Source organism: Salmo trutta, chromosome 3 (assembly GCF_901001165.1).
Source record: "Salmo trutta chromosome 3, fSalTru1.1, whole genome shotgun sequence".
Taxonomy (NCBI): domain Eukaryota; kingdom Metazoa; phylum Chordata; class Actinopteri; order Salmoniformes; family Salmonidae; genus Salmo; species Salmo trutta.
The window spans coordinates 48984812-49000086 of NC_042959.1; the positions used below are offsets into that span (position 1 = coordinate 48984812).

General features: G+C 41.9%; 1 protein-coding gene across 2 annotated transcripts; it reads left to right on the top strand.

Annotated features, from left to right (window-relative positions):
- The first annotated feature begins 3060 nt into the window (after positions 1–3060).
- Positions 3061–8042, top strand: LOC115176930 (probable U3 small nucleolar RNA-associated protein 11). 2 transcript variants are annotated; one of them, XR_003872307.1, is made up of 9 exons: positions 3062–3284; positions 3523–3584; positions 3725–3827; positions 4234–4356; positions 4681–4774; positions 6750–6880; positions 7120–7230; positions 7631–7899; positions 7939–8042. XR_003872307.1 is itself a non-coding variant. In XM_029737336.1 (8 exons), exons 1-8 carry the CDS (start codon positions 3225–3227, stop codon positions 7712–7714), a joined length of 768 nt encoding a protein of 255 aa, XP_029593196.1. In that variant the 5' UTR covers positions 3061–3224; the 3' UTR covers positions 7715–8042. The 2 variants fall into 2 exon arrangements, 1 of the variants encoding a protein (XP_029593196.1); XM_029737336.1 differs by having other exon boundaries at positions 3061–3284; positions 7631–8042.
- Positions 8043–15275: the final 7233 nt, after the last annotated feature.

A 15275-nucleotide genomic window follows, 5' to 3' on the forward strand; every position in this document is an offset into this window, starting at 1 on the left:
TCACCCGACCTCAACCCAATTAAGATGGTTTGGGATGAGTTGGACCACAGAGTGAAGGAAAAGCAGCCAACAAGTGCTCAGCATATGTGGGAACTCCTTCAAGACTGTTGGAAAAGCATTCCTCGTGAAACTGTTTGAGAGAATGGCAAAAGTGTGCAAAGCTGTCATCAAGTCAAGGGTGGCTACTTTGAAGAATATCAAATCTAAAATATATTTTGATTTGTTTCACACCTTTTTGGTTACGACCTGATTTTATGTTATTTCATAGTTTTGCTGTCTTCACTATTATTCTACAATGTAGGAAATAGTACAAATTAAGAAAAACCCTTGAATGAGTAGGTGTGTCCAAACTTTTGACTGGTACTGTAAATTACCTATTTTCCATGTTTCCCACATCATAAACGGAAACATTGCCAGGGGAACGTGAGAGTAAAAATTTGAGGAGAGAGATCCACTCAGGTGTCCATCAACAGAGGCATTTGTCACTGATGTTTGTCACAGGTTATTTGAAACCATTGATTTGGATATGAGTCATATTCGGGGTCTGGACTCCAGCAGGAAACATAAAGAACTCATGTTGGAAAAACACAAACATAAATTCAGCAAAAAAAGATATGTCCCTTTTTCAGGACCCTGTCGTTCAAAGACAATTTGTAAAAATCCAAATAACTTCACAGATCTTCATTGTAAAGGGTTTAAACACTGTTTCCCATGCTTGTTCAATGAACCATAAACAATTAATGAACATGCACCTGTGGAACGGTCATTAAGACACTAACAGCTTACAGACAGTAGGCAATTAAGGTCACAGTTATGAAAACTTAGGACACTAAAGAGGCCTTTCTACTGACTCTGAAAAACACCAAAAGAAAGATGCCCAGGGTCCCTGCTCATCTGCGGAATGTGCCTTAGGCATGCTGCAAGGAGGCATAAGAACTGCAGATGTGGCCAGGGCAATAAATTGCAATGTCCGTACTGTGAGACACCTAAGACAGCGCTTCAGGGAGACAGGACGGACAGCTGATTGTGCTCGCAGTGGCAGACCACGTGTAACAACACCTGCACAGGATCGGTACATCTGAACATCACACCTGTGGGACAGGTACAGGATGGCAACTAAAACTGCCCGAGTTACACCAGGACCGCACAATCCCTCCATCAGTGCTCAGACTGTCCACAATAGGCTGAGAGAGGCTGGACTGAGGGCTTGTAGTCCTGTTGTAAGGCAGGTCCTCACCAGACATCACCGGCAACAACGTCGCCTATGGGCACAAACCCACCGTCGTTGGATCAGACAGGACTGGCAAAAAGTGCTCTTTACTGATGAGTCACGGTTTTGTCTCACCAGGGGTGATGGTCGGATTCACGTTTATTGTCGAAGGAATGAGCGTTACACCGAGGCCTGTACTCTGGAGCGGGATAGGTTTGGAAGTGGAAGGTCTGTCATGGTCTGGGGCGGTGTGTCACAGCATCATCGGACTGAGCTTGTTGTCATTGCAGGTAATCTCAACGCTGTGCGTTACAGGGAAGACATCCTCCTCCCTCATGTGGTACCCTTCCTGCAGGCTCATCCTGACATGACCCTCCAGCATGACAATGCCACCAGCCATGCTGCTCGTTCTGTGCGTGATTTCCTGCAAGACAGGAATTTCAGTGTTCTGCCATGGCCAGCGAAGAGCCCGGATCTCAATACCATTGAGCACATCTGGGACCTGTTGGATCCGAGGGTGAGGACTAGGGCCATTCCCCACAGAAATGTCCGGGAACTTGCAGGTGCCTTGGTGGAAGAGTGGGGTAACATCTTACAGCAAGAACTGGCAAATCTGGTGCAATCCATGAGGAGGAGATGCACTGCAGCTGGTGGCCACAGCTGGTGGCCACACCAGATACTGACTCTTACTTTGATTTTGACCCCCCTTTGTTCAGGTTTACATTATTCAATTTCTGTTAGTCACATGCCTGTGGAACTTGTTCAGTTTATGTCTCAGTTGTTGAATGTCGTTATGTTCATACAAATATTTACACATGATAAGTTTGCTGAAAATAAACGCAGTTGACAGTGAGAGGACGTTTCTTTTTTTGCTGAGTTTATTATCTGTTTGTGTTAAACAACTTATTTGGCAAAAGCAGGCCTTCATTACAGTGACTTAAGTAATTTGGAGCATCAAAACTATGGCCAAGACATATAAACTGACTAGCGCAGTGACCTGGGTTTGTTATGGAGCTCTTCCTGGTTCCAAGCCTGGCATTGTGCAGCATGCGACAGAACAGACCAGACTGGACAATCCCAGTGTTGGATGCCGATGATTACAAAGTCCATATAAAGCTAATGTGGTGATGTGCGCTCAGTGTCTCTGTAACAGGATGTTGGCATCTGCCTTGGTCTGCTTGAAGAAAGATTGCCAAAGTTGATATTTTAAAGACACAGTAAAACTTTTAACGGAAAACTTTCAACACAGTAAAACTTTAAGGGTTTATTGGGCTGAATGGCTAATTTGGTTGTCTTATCGCTGATTTTTATTTGATTATCCTCACAACAACGAAAGTTAAAGCTACTTTTTAAATTCACGCTGAAAAATGACATTAATAACAATATACGCATATAATAGCATTAAAATAGATCTTTTAAGCCCCTCAGTTTAGTGAGCATATTCTGCTGAATACTAGAAGGTAGTCCTTAGGACCAAGGGGTTAGTTATATCATCTTTATTAGGACATTCATTATCAAAAAGATGACATGTACAGGAGCTTGACTCATCATCATACCCAAACACCTATCACGTAGTACCTTCAACATCAGGGCATTGTCAAAATGTGTGTAACATTGCCACCTACTGTTTAATTGCGAATATTGCAACAACCGCATCTGATAATTTCAACAAAAGTTTGATGTTGTGTATTTTGTTGATATGAATAATGACACAAACGGAAATTCTAAACATATATTAATATTTCGTCATCACTCATTTCACCCACCATAATATCAAGAGAGCTCACCATAATATCATTGGTTTGATTTGTACTACATATGGTTGCCAGCGGCGAGCGAAGAAATAGCGAATCTTCTTAAATGAAAAGTGAAGTAGCGCTTCTTGTATACCCACGTGTTTTACTAGGGGAGAATTTTGAGGCATTTGCGTCTTGGTTTTGTAGTTATTCAGGCATTTGATTGTTTTAGGTAGAACTGTCTACATTATATATTTTTTACTTAGAAAATTGGCAATATGTCGTCGTTTAGAAAGGCATTGAAATCCCAACAAAAAAATCACAAAGAAAGATCCCAGGTAAGGATGAGATAGTTGTTACGTTAGCTAGTCACTATCGCTAGTTAGCTAACGCGTTAACTTTCCAGGTAGCAATGCTATTGTTTGTACCGCTACCAAAGTGTAAAGTATTGACTGGTGTGATTGGTGGTTGTTGACATGTAGCATTATGTTGCTAACTAGTTAATGACAATGTGAATTTGGTTCCTGTTGCCTACTGTAATAACTAACGTTAATAATCTTTCATTTTGTGCCACAGCCTGTTTTCAGAAAACATCTGGGACATCTTGAAAAGAAAAAGGATTACAAACTTCGTGCGGAGTAAGTCGATCTAATTCATGCTTATTCTAGTAACACACCTTTGCTGAACTGTCACATGAGCTACACAGCTAGATATGTGTGGTCCATGTACAGATTTGATTTGGTTGCTGATCTTATACGCTTTGTTTTGACATTTTCAGTGACTACCACAAGAAACAGAACACCCTTGCCGCTTTGCGTAAAAAAGCCTTGGACAAAAACCCTGATGAGTTCTATTTTAAGATGGTCAGCTCTCAGCTTAAGGTAAATCATCACTCGTTGGTTGTTGCTTAGCCTGGTCCCAGATTTGTGCTGTCTTGTCAACTCCTCTGGTCATTGTCAAGCCAAACACAATGGAGTAAGACCTCACAGATCTGGGACCAGGTTATACAGGAGTAGCCTAGTCCCAGATATGTTTGTGCACTTGCCAACTCCCATGCTCATTGTCAGGTGTGATAATCAGTTGGCATGATGGCACAAACAAACTGGCACTCAGGCTAATACAATAGCTAGCTTATACGGTCATTTCATGTTTGACTGTCATACCATGTCCATATTTCATCCTTGCTGGTATAAGAATGAATGTAAAACGTGATAGATTAATGGTTGTGCCATTTCTGCGGTCTGATAATAAAATCCCCTCATCTCTGGTCCTCTTGTGTTCTGAAAGGATGGAGTGCATGTGGCAAATAAGGCTAAAGGAACAGAGGAGGAGAATACAGAGGAACAGAGGAAGGTGATGAGGACGCAGGATATCAGATATGTAGAGATGAAGAGAGTGGCTGAGGGCAAGGTAAGAGCTCAGTGTGGTGCCTTTTAAACTTGAGTAAACTGTTCCTTATGTTCTTGAATGAACTTATTTCCTTTTAGCTGTATGATTAGATAAATGAATGGGCTGTGAATATGTACAGTGTGAAATTGTGAGGGGAATCTATGCCAGTCCGCACAAATAAGAGCCTATTAAAAGCAATTGAACAACGTCAACTGTTAATTTATCCCGTGGAGTGCAACGTGCAGACTGTTGCTTTCTTGTGCTCGCTCTGTTTAATCACTGAAGTTGTCAATGGTGGTATACAGTGGTGAAAGTGCAGGCTTAAGTGTTTTGAATTGCCTTCAGAAAATTGAGAGGTTGAAATCAGAACTCCATCTCCTGGACGCTGACGGCAAACAGAAAAACGGGCACACCTTCTACTTGGACTCAAAGCAAGAAGGTAGAGGAATACATTAATACAAACACCAAGCAAAGTACAGTTGAAGTCGGAAGTTTACATACAACTTAGCCAAATACATTTAAACTCCGTTTTTCACAATTCCTGACATTTAATCCTAGTATAAATCCCCTGTCTTAGGTCAGTTAGGATCACCACTTTATTTTAAGAATGTGAAATGTCAGAATAATAGTAGAGCAAATTATTTATTTCAGCTTTAATTTCTTTCATCACATTCCCAGTGGTTCAGAAGTTTACATACACTCAATTAGTATTTGGTAGCATTGCCTTTAAATTGTTTAACTTGTGTTTAACTTTTTGGGTAGCCTTCCACAAGCTTCCCACAATAAGTTGGGTGGATTTTGGCCCATACCTCCTGACAGAGCTGGTTTAACTGAGTTAGGTTTGTAGGCCTCCTTGCTCGCACATGCTTTTTCAGTTCTGCACACAAATGTTCTATAGGGTTACGATCAGGGCTTTGTGATGGCCACTCCAATACCTTGACTTTGTTGTACTTAAGCCATTTTGCCACAACTTTGGAAGTATGCTTGGGGTCATTGTCCATTTTGGAAGACCCTTTTGTGGCCAAGCTTTAACTTCCTGGCTGATGTCTTGAGATGTTGCTTCAATATATTGACATAATTTTCTTTCCTCATGAGGTCATCTATTTTGAAGTGCACCAGTCCCTCCTGCAGCAATGCGCCCCCACAACATGATGCTGCCACCCTGTGCTTCATGGTTGGGATTGTGTTCTTTGGCTTGCAAGCCTCCCCCTTTTCCCTCCAAACATAACGATGGTCATTATGGCTAAACAGTTCTATTTTTGCTTCAACAGACCAGAGGACATTTCTCCAAAAAGTACGATCTTTGTCCTCGTGTGTAGTTGCAAACCGTAATGTATTTTTTTAATGGCGGTTTTGGAGCAATGTCTTCTTCCTTGCTGAGCAGCCTTTCAGGTTATGTCGATATAGGACTCGTTTTACTGTGGATATAGGTACTTTGTACCTGTTTCCTCCAGCATCTTCACAAGGTCCTTTGCTGTTGTTCTGGGATGGATTTGCACTTTTCGAACCAAAGTACGTTCACCTCTAGGAGACAGAATACGTCTCGTTCCTGAGCGGTGTGATGACTGCGTGGTCCCATGGTGTTTCTACTTGCATACTATTGTTTGCACAGATGAATGTGGTACCTTCAGGCGTTTGGAAATTGCTCCCAAGGATGAACCAGACTTGTGGAGATCTATACATTTTTTTTTTAGGTCTTGGCTGGTTACTTTTGATTTTCCCATAATGTCAAGCAAAGAGGCACTGAGTTTGAAGGTAGGCCTTGAAATACATCCACAGGTACACCTCTTATTGACTCAAATGTTGTCAATTAGCCTCTAAAGCTTCTAAATCCATGACATCATTTTCTGGAATTTTCCAAGCTGTTTAATGGCACAGTCAACTTAGTGTATGTGAACTTCTGACCCACTGGAATTGTGATACAGTGAAATAATCTGTCTGTAAACAATTGTTAGAAAAATTACTTGTCATGCACAAAGTAGATGTCCTAACCGACTTGCCAAAACTATAGTTTGTTAACAAGAAATTTGTGGCGTTGAAAAACAAGTTTTAATGACTCCAAACTATGTGTATGTAAACTTCCGACTTCAACTGTATATACACACTGAGCAGTGTTATTTTGTAGTATTGCGTTGGATATTTCATACAGAATGCCATTAACTCCCACTTTCATCATACGTACAGACATTCTTCTTGTACACCTAGGAATCAGGGCCCATATTCATAAAGCGTCTAAGAATAGGAGAGCCGATCTAGGATCAGGTAGCTCCGATACACATGAAAACATGATATGTCCCCGGGAATCTATAGAACATCGCTCAGAGATGCGCAAATACGAAATAACATTCAAAATGGGTGAAGACCATTGAAACTGACAGAGCCCTGATATCTCCTGGTTTTGTGTTCCACTACAGTAGCAGACTTTGACCTGGCCAGCCACCTGGATACAGTTCCTGAGCTGGTGGACAGAGTGTACAACCGGCCCACCCTCCATACGCTGGAGAGCCAGACCATCCAGGGTGCCGTGGAGCCTCTCGTGATAAAGGTCAGTCAGGAGTGTCCCTCCTGGGGTACATTCGTTTTAGCTCGCCCAGGGCACCTGGTGGGTCGAGTTTGCAATTTTTTTTAGACCATTCCAGTCTCTCATTTTAAGGCCTTTTTGTTAGCATGAATTCACAAGATTTCTCACATTTCTCAATTATGGTGGTGTGTGGTTATTCAACTCTGTACAGACTATTTCTCTGTTGCATGTATTGATGGTTGTGTGTGTTTTCCTCTCTGCAGAAGTTGGCCAGACAGAGGAGGCACCAGTATAAGATCTTGTCCCAGCGGATTGACCGGGAGAAGAAGATGTTTGTCATTGGCCAGAAGATCCAGACACGCAAAAACCTACACGTGAGTAGGAGATGACTACAAGCCATATAAACTTAATGATTCGTAATGCTTAAGACGGTGTTTGGGAAAGACATGGATTTCCCCATGATAATTGTATTGATGGGGTATTTCTAGGCGCTTCACATGTTAGCAAAGCCAAAGGTACGTTTCCCCCCCTCTGGTGGACAAGTTGTGCTTAATTCTAGGCTTTTAAATTGTGTTCTGTTCTAATCCATTTGATTCTATCCACTGTCCCAAAGGGGGCATCTACTTCTAGAAAGAACAGCCTGCTTGTTAACTTTATAGGAGGTTTCTTTGGTCCTCGTTGTGCTTGTGTGTCTCTCCCACAAGAATACGGTGGCACACTAAATGATAGTAATACTGTTGAACATTCTATCTCTATGGTGTCTCCTCTGTCCAGGATAAGAACAAGAAGGTGAAGGTGAGCAACGAGACGATCAATGCCTCCGCCGTCTACAAGTTTGAAGCTAAGAGGAAGCGCTGAGAAAGGTTAACCTCTTTGAACAGGAAACGCATCATCAACCGGACCTTTCTGTGGCCTGTTATACGATCACCAGTCAGTCTCCATTGGACAGTAATGTGGACTTTGGATTGCCTAGCGCAATTCATGTGGATATGGACAAGTGAAATGGTAAAGGAATGCACTCTCAATTGTTGTTGAAGGCATAGATTCATCTCTATGATTGATTGGTTCTCTATGATTCATAGATTCATCTCTATGATTGCAGCAATGCAGGGCTTTTGTACATATTTATCAAAGGATATAAGTTTGATTATTGTATGAATAAATTGTTTTGAGACACATTTCTAAAGCCTCAATCTTGTCTGTCAAATGTCATCTTTATAGGTTCATGTGAGCGTTTATCAATATCATGCTGTTCAGTTATACTACCAGTAGATGGCACTAGTGTACTTTATCAATGGAATGGAATCTACTGCCAAAATAATGGTAACACTTGAGTAAATATAATAAGGGATACAAAGTATATTGAAAGGTAGTGCTTCCACACAGGTGTGGTTCCTGATTTTATTAAGCAATTAACATCCCATCATTCTTAAGGTCATGTAAAAAACTGGGCAGGCCATTATTCTGGGCATTATTTTGGCTTCCATGGCTATGCCCCCATCCACATTGCACAAGTGGTCACTGAATGGTTTGATGAACACGAAAACTATGTAACCCATATGCCATGGCCGCCTCAGTCACCCGTTCTCAACCCAATTGAACACCTTATGGGAGATTCAGGAGCGGCGCCTGAGACAGCGCTTTCCATCAACGAAACACAAAATTATTGAAATTCTTGTTGAAGAGTGGTGTCGCATCCCTCCAATAGAGTTCCAGACACTTGTAGAAACTATGCCAAGGTGCATTGAAGCTGTTCTGGCTCGTGGTGGCCCAACGCCCTATTAATACACTTTATGTTGGGGTTTCCTTTATTTTGGCAGAGGGTCTAGATGGCAGATTTGAAGTAAGTACAGTTGGACTTGCTCAGGACTGCTCAATTCAATAACGTTATAGTGTAGTTAGTATTTTTTGGCGTCGTTTAAAGACCAATTATGATCTACGTAACAGTATAAATAAGACTAGTCAGAATTGTCATAGGTAAATACAGTACCAATTGAAGGTTTGGACACACTTACTCATTCCAGGGTTTTTCTTTACTTTTAATATTTACTACCTTGTAGAATAATAGTGAAGCCATCAAAACTATGAAATAACACACTGAATCATGTAGTAACCAAAAAAGTGTTAAACAAATCAAAATATATTTTAGTTTCTTCAAAGTAGCCACCCTTTGCCTTGATGGCAGCTTTGCACACTTGGCATGCATTTCAATGAATTTCAATTAACTAGTGTGCCTTGTTAATTTGTGGAATTTCTTTCCTTAATGTGTTTGAGTCAACCAGGAAGACCCAGAGTTACCTCTGCTGCAGAGGATAAGTTCATTAGAGTTACCAGCCTCAGAAATTGCAGCCCAAATAAATGCTTTACAGAGTTTCAGTAACAGACACATCTCAAAATCAACTGTTTAGAGGAGACTACATGAATCAGGCCTTCATGGTTGAATTGCTGCACAGAAACCACTACTAAAGGATACTAATAATAAGAAGATACTTGCTTGAGCCAAGAAACACGAGCATTGGACATTAGACCGGTGGAAATCTGTCCTTTGGTCTGATAAGTCCAAATTTGAGATCTTTGGTTCCAAACGCCTTGTCTTTGTGAGACGCAGTAGGTGAATGGATGATTTCCGGATGTGTGATTCGCACCGTGAATCATGGAGGAAGAGGTGTGGGGGTGCTTTGCTGGTGACACTGTCAGTGATTTATTTAGAATTCAAGGCACACTTAACCAGCATGGCTACCACAGCATTCTGCAGCGATACGCCATCCCATCTGGTTTGTGCTTAGTGGGACTATCATTTGATTTTCAACAGGACAATGACCCAACACACCTCCAGGCTGTGTAAGGGCTATTTGACCAAGAAGGAGAGTAATGGAGTGCTGCACTGTTGGAGAAGTATTCCAGGGGAAGCTGGTTGAGAGAATGCCAAGAGTGTGCAAAGCTGTCAGTCAAGGGTGGCTACTTTGAAGAATCTCAAGTATAAAATGTATTTTGATTTGTTGAACACTTTTTGGTTACTACATGATTCCATGTGTTATTTCATAGTGTTGATGTCTTCACTGTTATTCTGCAATGTACAAAATAGTAAAAATAAAGAAAAATCCTTGAATGAGTAGGTGTGTCCAAACTTTTGACTGGTCCAGTTTTTATAGCTGCCATTATACCTGTGAAAAGTTTTGTTTCCCCTTTCTGATTTTCTCTATTTTTGCATAATTTGGACACTGAATGTTCAGATCTTCAACCAAAACCTAATATTAGAGAAAGGGAACCTGAGTGAATAAATAACACTTAATAATTATTTTATTTTATTTTAATTAACAAAGTTATGCAACACCCAAATCCCCTGTGTGAAAAATGAATTGCCCCTTTACACTTCAGATCCACTATAAGCGTTGCTTTGCCATCAGCGTCGCGTCAATGTGACGTTCTACGTGCTACACAGAGCATGTTGTTTTGAAAGCGGAGAGGAGCAGAGTGGAAGAGCCTCTTTATTCTATTTTCCCTTACTGTACTGTACCATATTCCTCGATTATGCGCAAGTACAATAGCTTTGTGCCAGTTTTTCGGAAATATTCATTAATATGTTGCTAGTGGTTGTACTAAATTATCCTCTAATTTCACAAGTTGCTTTTTACATTGTGAACTTAGATGGTCAATGTAGCTAGCTACAGTGCCTTCAGAAAGTATTCACACACTTTTTCCACATTTTGTTGTTTTACAGCCTGTTTTTTAAATCATTGAATGTAGACCCTTTGTCACTGGCCTACACACAATATATCCCATAATGTCAAATTGGAATTATGTTTTTAGAAATGTTCACAAATTAATAAAAAATGAAAAGGGGAAATGTTTTGAGTCAATAAGTATTCAACCCCTTTGTTATGGCAACCCTAAATAGGAGACAATATTTGCATAACAACTCACATAATATGTTGCATGGGCTCACACAGTGTTTAACATCCTTTTTGAATTAGTACCTGATGTCTGTACCCCACACATACAATTATCTTTAAGCTCCCTCAGTCGAGCAGAGAATTTCATACACAGATTCATCCACACTGATTTTCCAGTGCCTCGCAAAGAAGGGCACCTATAGGTAGATGGGTAATAAAAAATAAAAAAAAGTAGACACTGAATATCCCTTTGAGCATGATGTTATTAATTACACTTTGGATGGTGTATCAATACACCCAGTCACTACAAAAATACAGGCGTCCTTCCTAACTCAGTTGCCGGAGAGGAAGGAAACAGCTCAGGAATTTCACCATGAGGTCAATGGTGACTTTAAAACAGTTACAGATGAATGGCTGTGATAGGAGAAAACTTACCCCACAATACTAATTTAATCGACAGTGAAAAGAAGGAAGCCTGTATAGAATAAAAAATATCCCACAACATGCATCCTGTTTTAAACAAGGCAATAAAATAATTCTGCAAAAAATGTGGCAAAGCAATTCACTTTTTGTACTAGCAATCCAGTACGACACATTACCCAGATCGAATGAATGTGTGCGTCAGCCATCGAGAATTGAACCTCAGCGATTCTTGCGCTTGGACACTGCCATTGGATGTGGCACAACACGAGCACAACTCGGGCAGTGAAGCAGCTTTCATTGATTTCAATGGAAGCATTTCCTCAACGTCTGACGGCTGATGTCAACGCCGGACACCCAATGGCTATAGTGTAGCAGGGCCGTTAGTCTCAATAACTGGTTGGGACCAAAAGGCCCCTGAACAGCTTTTACCCCCAAGCCATAACATTGCTGAAAAGTAAATCAAATGGCTACCCGGAATATTTGCGTTGACTCTCTTGTACCGGCTCTATGCACACTCACTGGACTATACCTACACACTCACACATACTACACTGACACTCTAACACACACATACACACACATATAGAATACACAAGCTCACACACACACGCTTATTGACGCCACTCCCTCAGACACACTTCACATACGCTGCTGCTACTCTGTATATTATCTATCCTGATTGCCTGATTGTCACTTTAACCCTACTGTTACGAACCGGCTCGTTGCCCGTAACAAAGAGGGAGACAACGCGGAGATAATGAAATGACAAACATTTTTATTAAATAAAGTCAACTATATACAAGTAACAATGGTGTGTGTAGTCAGTATTGTAAGTGAGTGGATGCGTGCATAGATGGTGATAATGAGGGGTGTTGAGACGTGCCAAAACAAATGAACACAACGAAACCCCAAATGCCAGAATGAAAAATACAACAGCGTGTCTGCGTGGAGAGAGTTTTCTCAATGTATGTGGGAAAGATGTATATATCCCCGGGACGAGCCCGAGCCCAGGTGTGTTCCATTTCGCTGACGAACCTCCCGGCTCCGCCCACCAACATTCTATGACGGAAAACAAGAGCAAAGAGAGAATTCGGCAGACAGCGTGGGAGGGTCGTCACACTACCTACATGTACATATTACCTCATTTACCTCAACTACCTCGTAATCCTGCACATTGACTCGGTACCGGTACTCTTTGTATATAGTCTCGTTATTGTTATTTTATTGTGTTACAATTTCCTTTTACATTTTTTACAAATGTAACTGCATTGTTGGGAAAGGGCTCGTAAGTAAGCATTTCACAGTAAAATCTCATGTGACAAATAAAAAAATGGGATTTGATCAGTTTCTCACATCCCTGTGGAGGATATTTGGGCCACTCTTCCATGTAGAACTGCTTTAACTAGACTTTGACTAGGCCATTCCAGAACATTAAATGTGTCGCTTTTCAGACATTCTGATGTAGACCTGCATTCCACAGTAAGAACCAAAAAACACAAGTCTACATGAGAATGGCTGAAAAGTAACACATTTAAAGTTCTGGAATGGCCTAGTCAAAATCCAGACCTAAACCTGATTGAGATGTTGTGGCAGGACCTGAAACGTACTGTTGATGCTCAAAAACTCACAAATGTCACTCAGTTAAAGGAGTTCTGTATGGAAGAGTGGGCAAAAATTCCTCAATTACTTTTTCATGCATTGTGTGTTGCATAACTTTGTTTATTAAATACATTTAAAAAAGTATTACTATGTTGTGTTATTTGTTCACTCAGGTTCCCTTTATCTAATATTATATTTTGGTTTTGGTTCAGCGTCCAAAATATGCAAAAGTGTAGCTATTCAGATCACTTTCCTAATATTGAGTTGCACCCCCACCCCTTTCACCCTCAGAGCAGCCTCAATTTGTCAGGGCATGGACTACAAGGTGTCGAAAGCATTCCACAGGGATCCTGGCCCATGTTGACTCCAATGCTTCCCACAGTTGTGTCAAGTTGGCTGGATGTCCTTTGTGTGGTTAATCATTCTTGATACACACGGGAAACTGTTGAGTGAAAAACCCAGCAGCGTTGCTGTTCTTGACACAAACCAGTGCACCTGGCACCATATAAAAGGCACTTAGATATTTTGTCTTGCCCATTCACCGTCTGAATGGCACACATATACAATCCATGTCTCAAGGCTTAAAAATCATTCTTGAACCTGTCTCCTCCCCTTCATCTACACTGACTGAAGTGGATTTAACAAGTGACATCAATAAGGGATCATAGCTTTCACCAGGATTCATCTGGTCAGTCTATGTCATGGAAAGAGTAGGTGTTCATGCTTTGTACACACAGTGTATCTATTGAAAGTTGTAAACACAAGTTCTGATGGAAAGTTTCCATAATCAGATTTAACCTGCCAATTTACTTGGCTCTGCCTACTCGACTCAATACAAACTTAACCTCCTTTGATCTCATTACCAAGTTCTCATATTTGCCCTCTCATTTGTTTTTTTTATGTCCAACAACTGTGGTCTGGGATCAGGTGAGAACTGTACCCACAGCTGACTTTCAGGCGAAAGTCACAAGAGTCACAGCCTTACTGTATCAAGAATTTAAATCGACTCAAAGGAAAACATCCCACTCTAGATGTACACACCTTTGTGCGTGTTTGTATGTACTGTGAACGTGTATGGGTTTGTGTGTTCATCAGGAAAGGAGCTGCAAGAGATTTGCAGTGTGTGGTTGTACGTGTGTGTGTGTGTGTGTGTGTGTGTGTGTGTGTGTGTGTGTGTGTGTGTGTGTGTGTGTGTGTGTGTGTGTGTGTGTGTGTGTGTGTGTGTGTGTGTGTGTGTGTGTGTGTGTGAGCTCTCTCACACACAGAAGATTGCAGGCCCTGAGCCCAGATCACTCTGAGTCAGGCTTGATTGATCACTGTGGTGGCAGCAGCTTCATAAACAGGCTCCATCCATCAGCTTCTCCTGGGACCCACGGGAGGACGGAGGGAGCCCTGCACAAATGTCACCGGGCCTGGGGGGTGGAGGACTGAGCTTGGGTCTGGCTGTTGCGGTGCTGACCAGAGCAAAGGGGAGACGGCTGTTAAGGAGAGGCCAAAAGGAAATGGGGAGTGATGTTTTAGTTTAGGCCTCACACGAAGCAGCTCCAATTCTTTTGACTCTGAGGCTGGCTTAATATGGACACCATAGCCTTAACACAACTCAACATAGTCTTAATATGGACACCATAGCCTTAACACAACTCAACATAGTCTTAATATGGACACCATAGCCTTAACACAACTCAACATAGTCTTAATATGAACACCATAGCCTTAACACAACCCAACAGTCAAAATAGGTGAAACTTTTCAAAATTAAACAAGACCGATGGAATATTTTGGTTCCACAAATACTAAATAAGAAGTGTTGCCTTCTGGCTAGATTTGGAATTCAAATTTTCATGGGAAATATTTAATAATATTCAAGATTATCGAAATAAGTCAAGGTGATGTAGCGCACTTTGACCCACGAGCACACACACAGCCACAGAGCTGCTTAACGTGAATCCTTTTGTGGCATTTCAATATTGATCCTCTGTGCATGAGTCCTGTTCTACCTGGTGGCGGTGTGACTGACATCCCTCCCTCCCCCTCCCTCTTTCTCTCTCTCCCTACTCACTCGCCCTTTATCGGTCTCTTCCTCTCCCTCCCCACTCTCTCTTTTCCTCCCTACTCCATCCCTCTGTCCTTCCCCTCACCCTACCCCTTTCTCTCTGCGTCACATGACCAGAGGAGTGTGCGTTCGTCAGGACCTTCAGGTCCAGGGGACCAGGACCAGGGGCGGTGAGAGTGGTGGTAGGAGGGGGCGGCATGGGCCACAGCGGTCACACCGCTGTGTGCGCAGTTCCGGGACCCCTCTGTCCCTCTGTCCGTCCGCAACAGACAGTCCACTGTTTCCCCCTGAAGCCCGCCTTTCATTCAGCCAGAGCCTGGAGAGGGGAGGCTGGGGTGGGATAGTGGGGTAGCAGGGCGGGCGGTGGGTGGAGGGTGATCCTCCGATTTTAAAGATATTCACGTAACATTCCTCTTCCTCTGCATTGTTTGGTAGTTTGAGCTCTTTTTGC

Coding starts and splice junctions, on each gene's coding strand:
- LOC115176930 (XM_029737336.1), top strand. CDS start 3,225: ATGTCGTCGTTTAGAAAGGCATTGAAATCCCAACAAAAAAATCACAAA. Junction 3,585..3,724: donor GATTACAAACTTCGTGCGGA/GTAAGTCGATCT, acceptor TGACATTTTCAG/TGACTACCACAAGAAACAGA. Junction 6,881..7,119: donor TGGAGCCTCTCGTGATAAAG/GTCAGTCAGGAG, acceptor TCCTCTCTGCAG/AAGTTGGCCAGACAGAGGAG.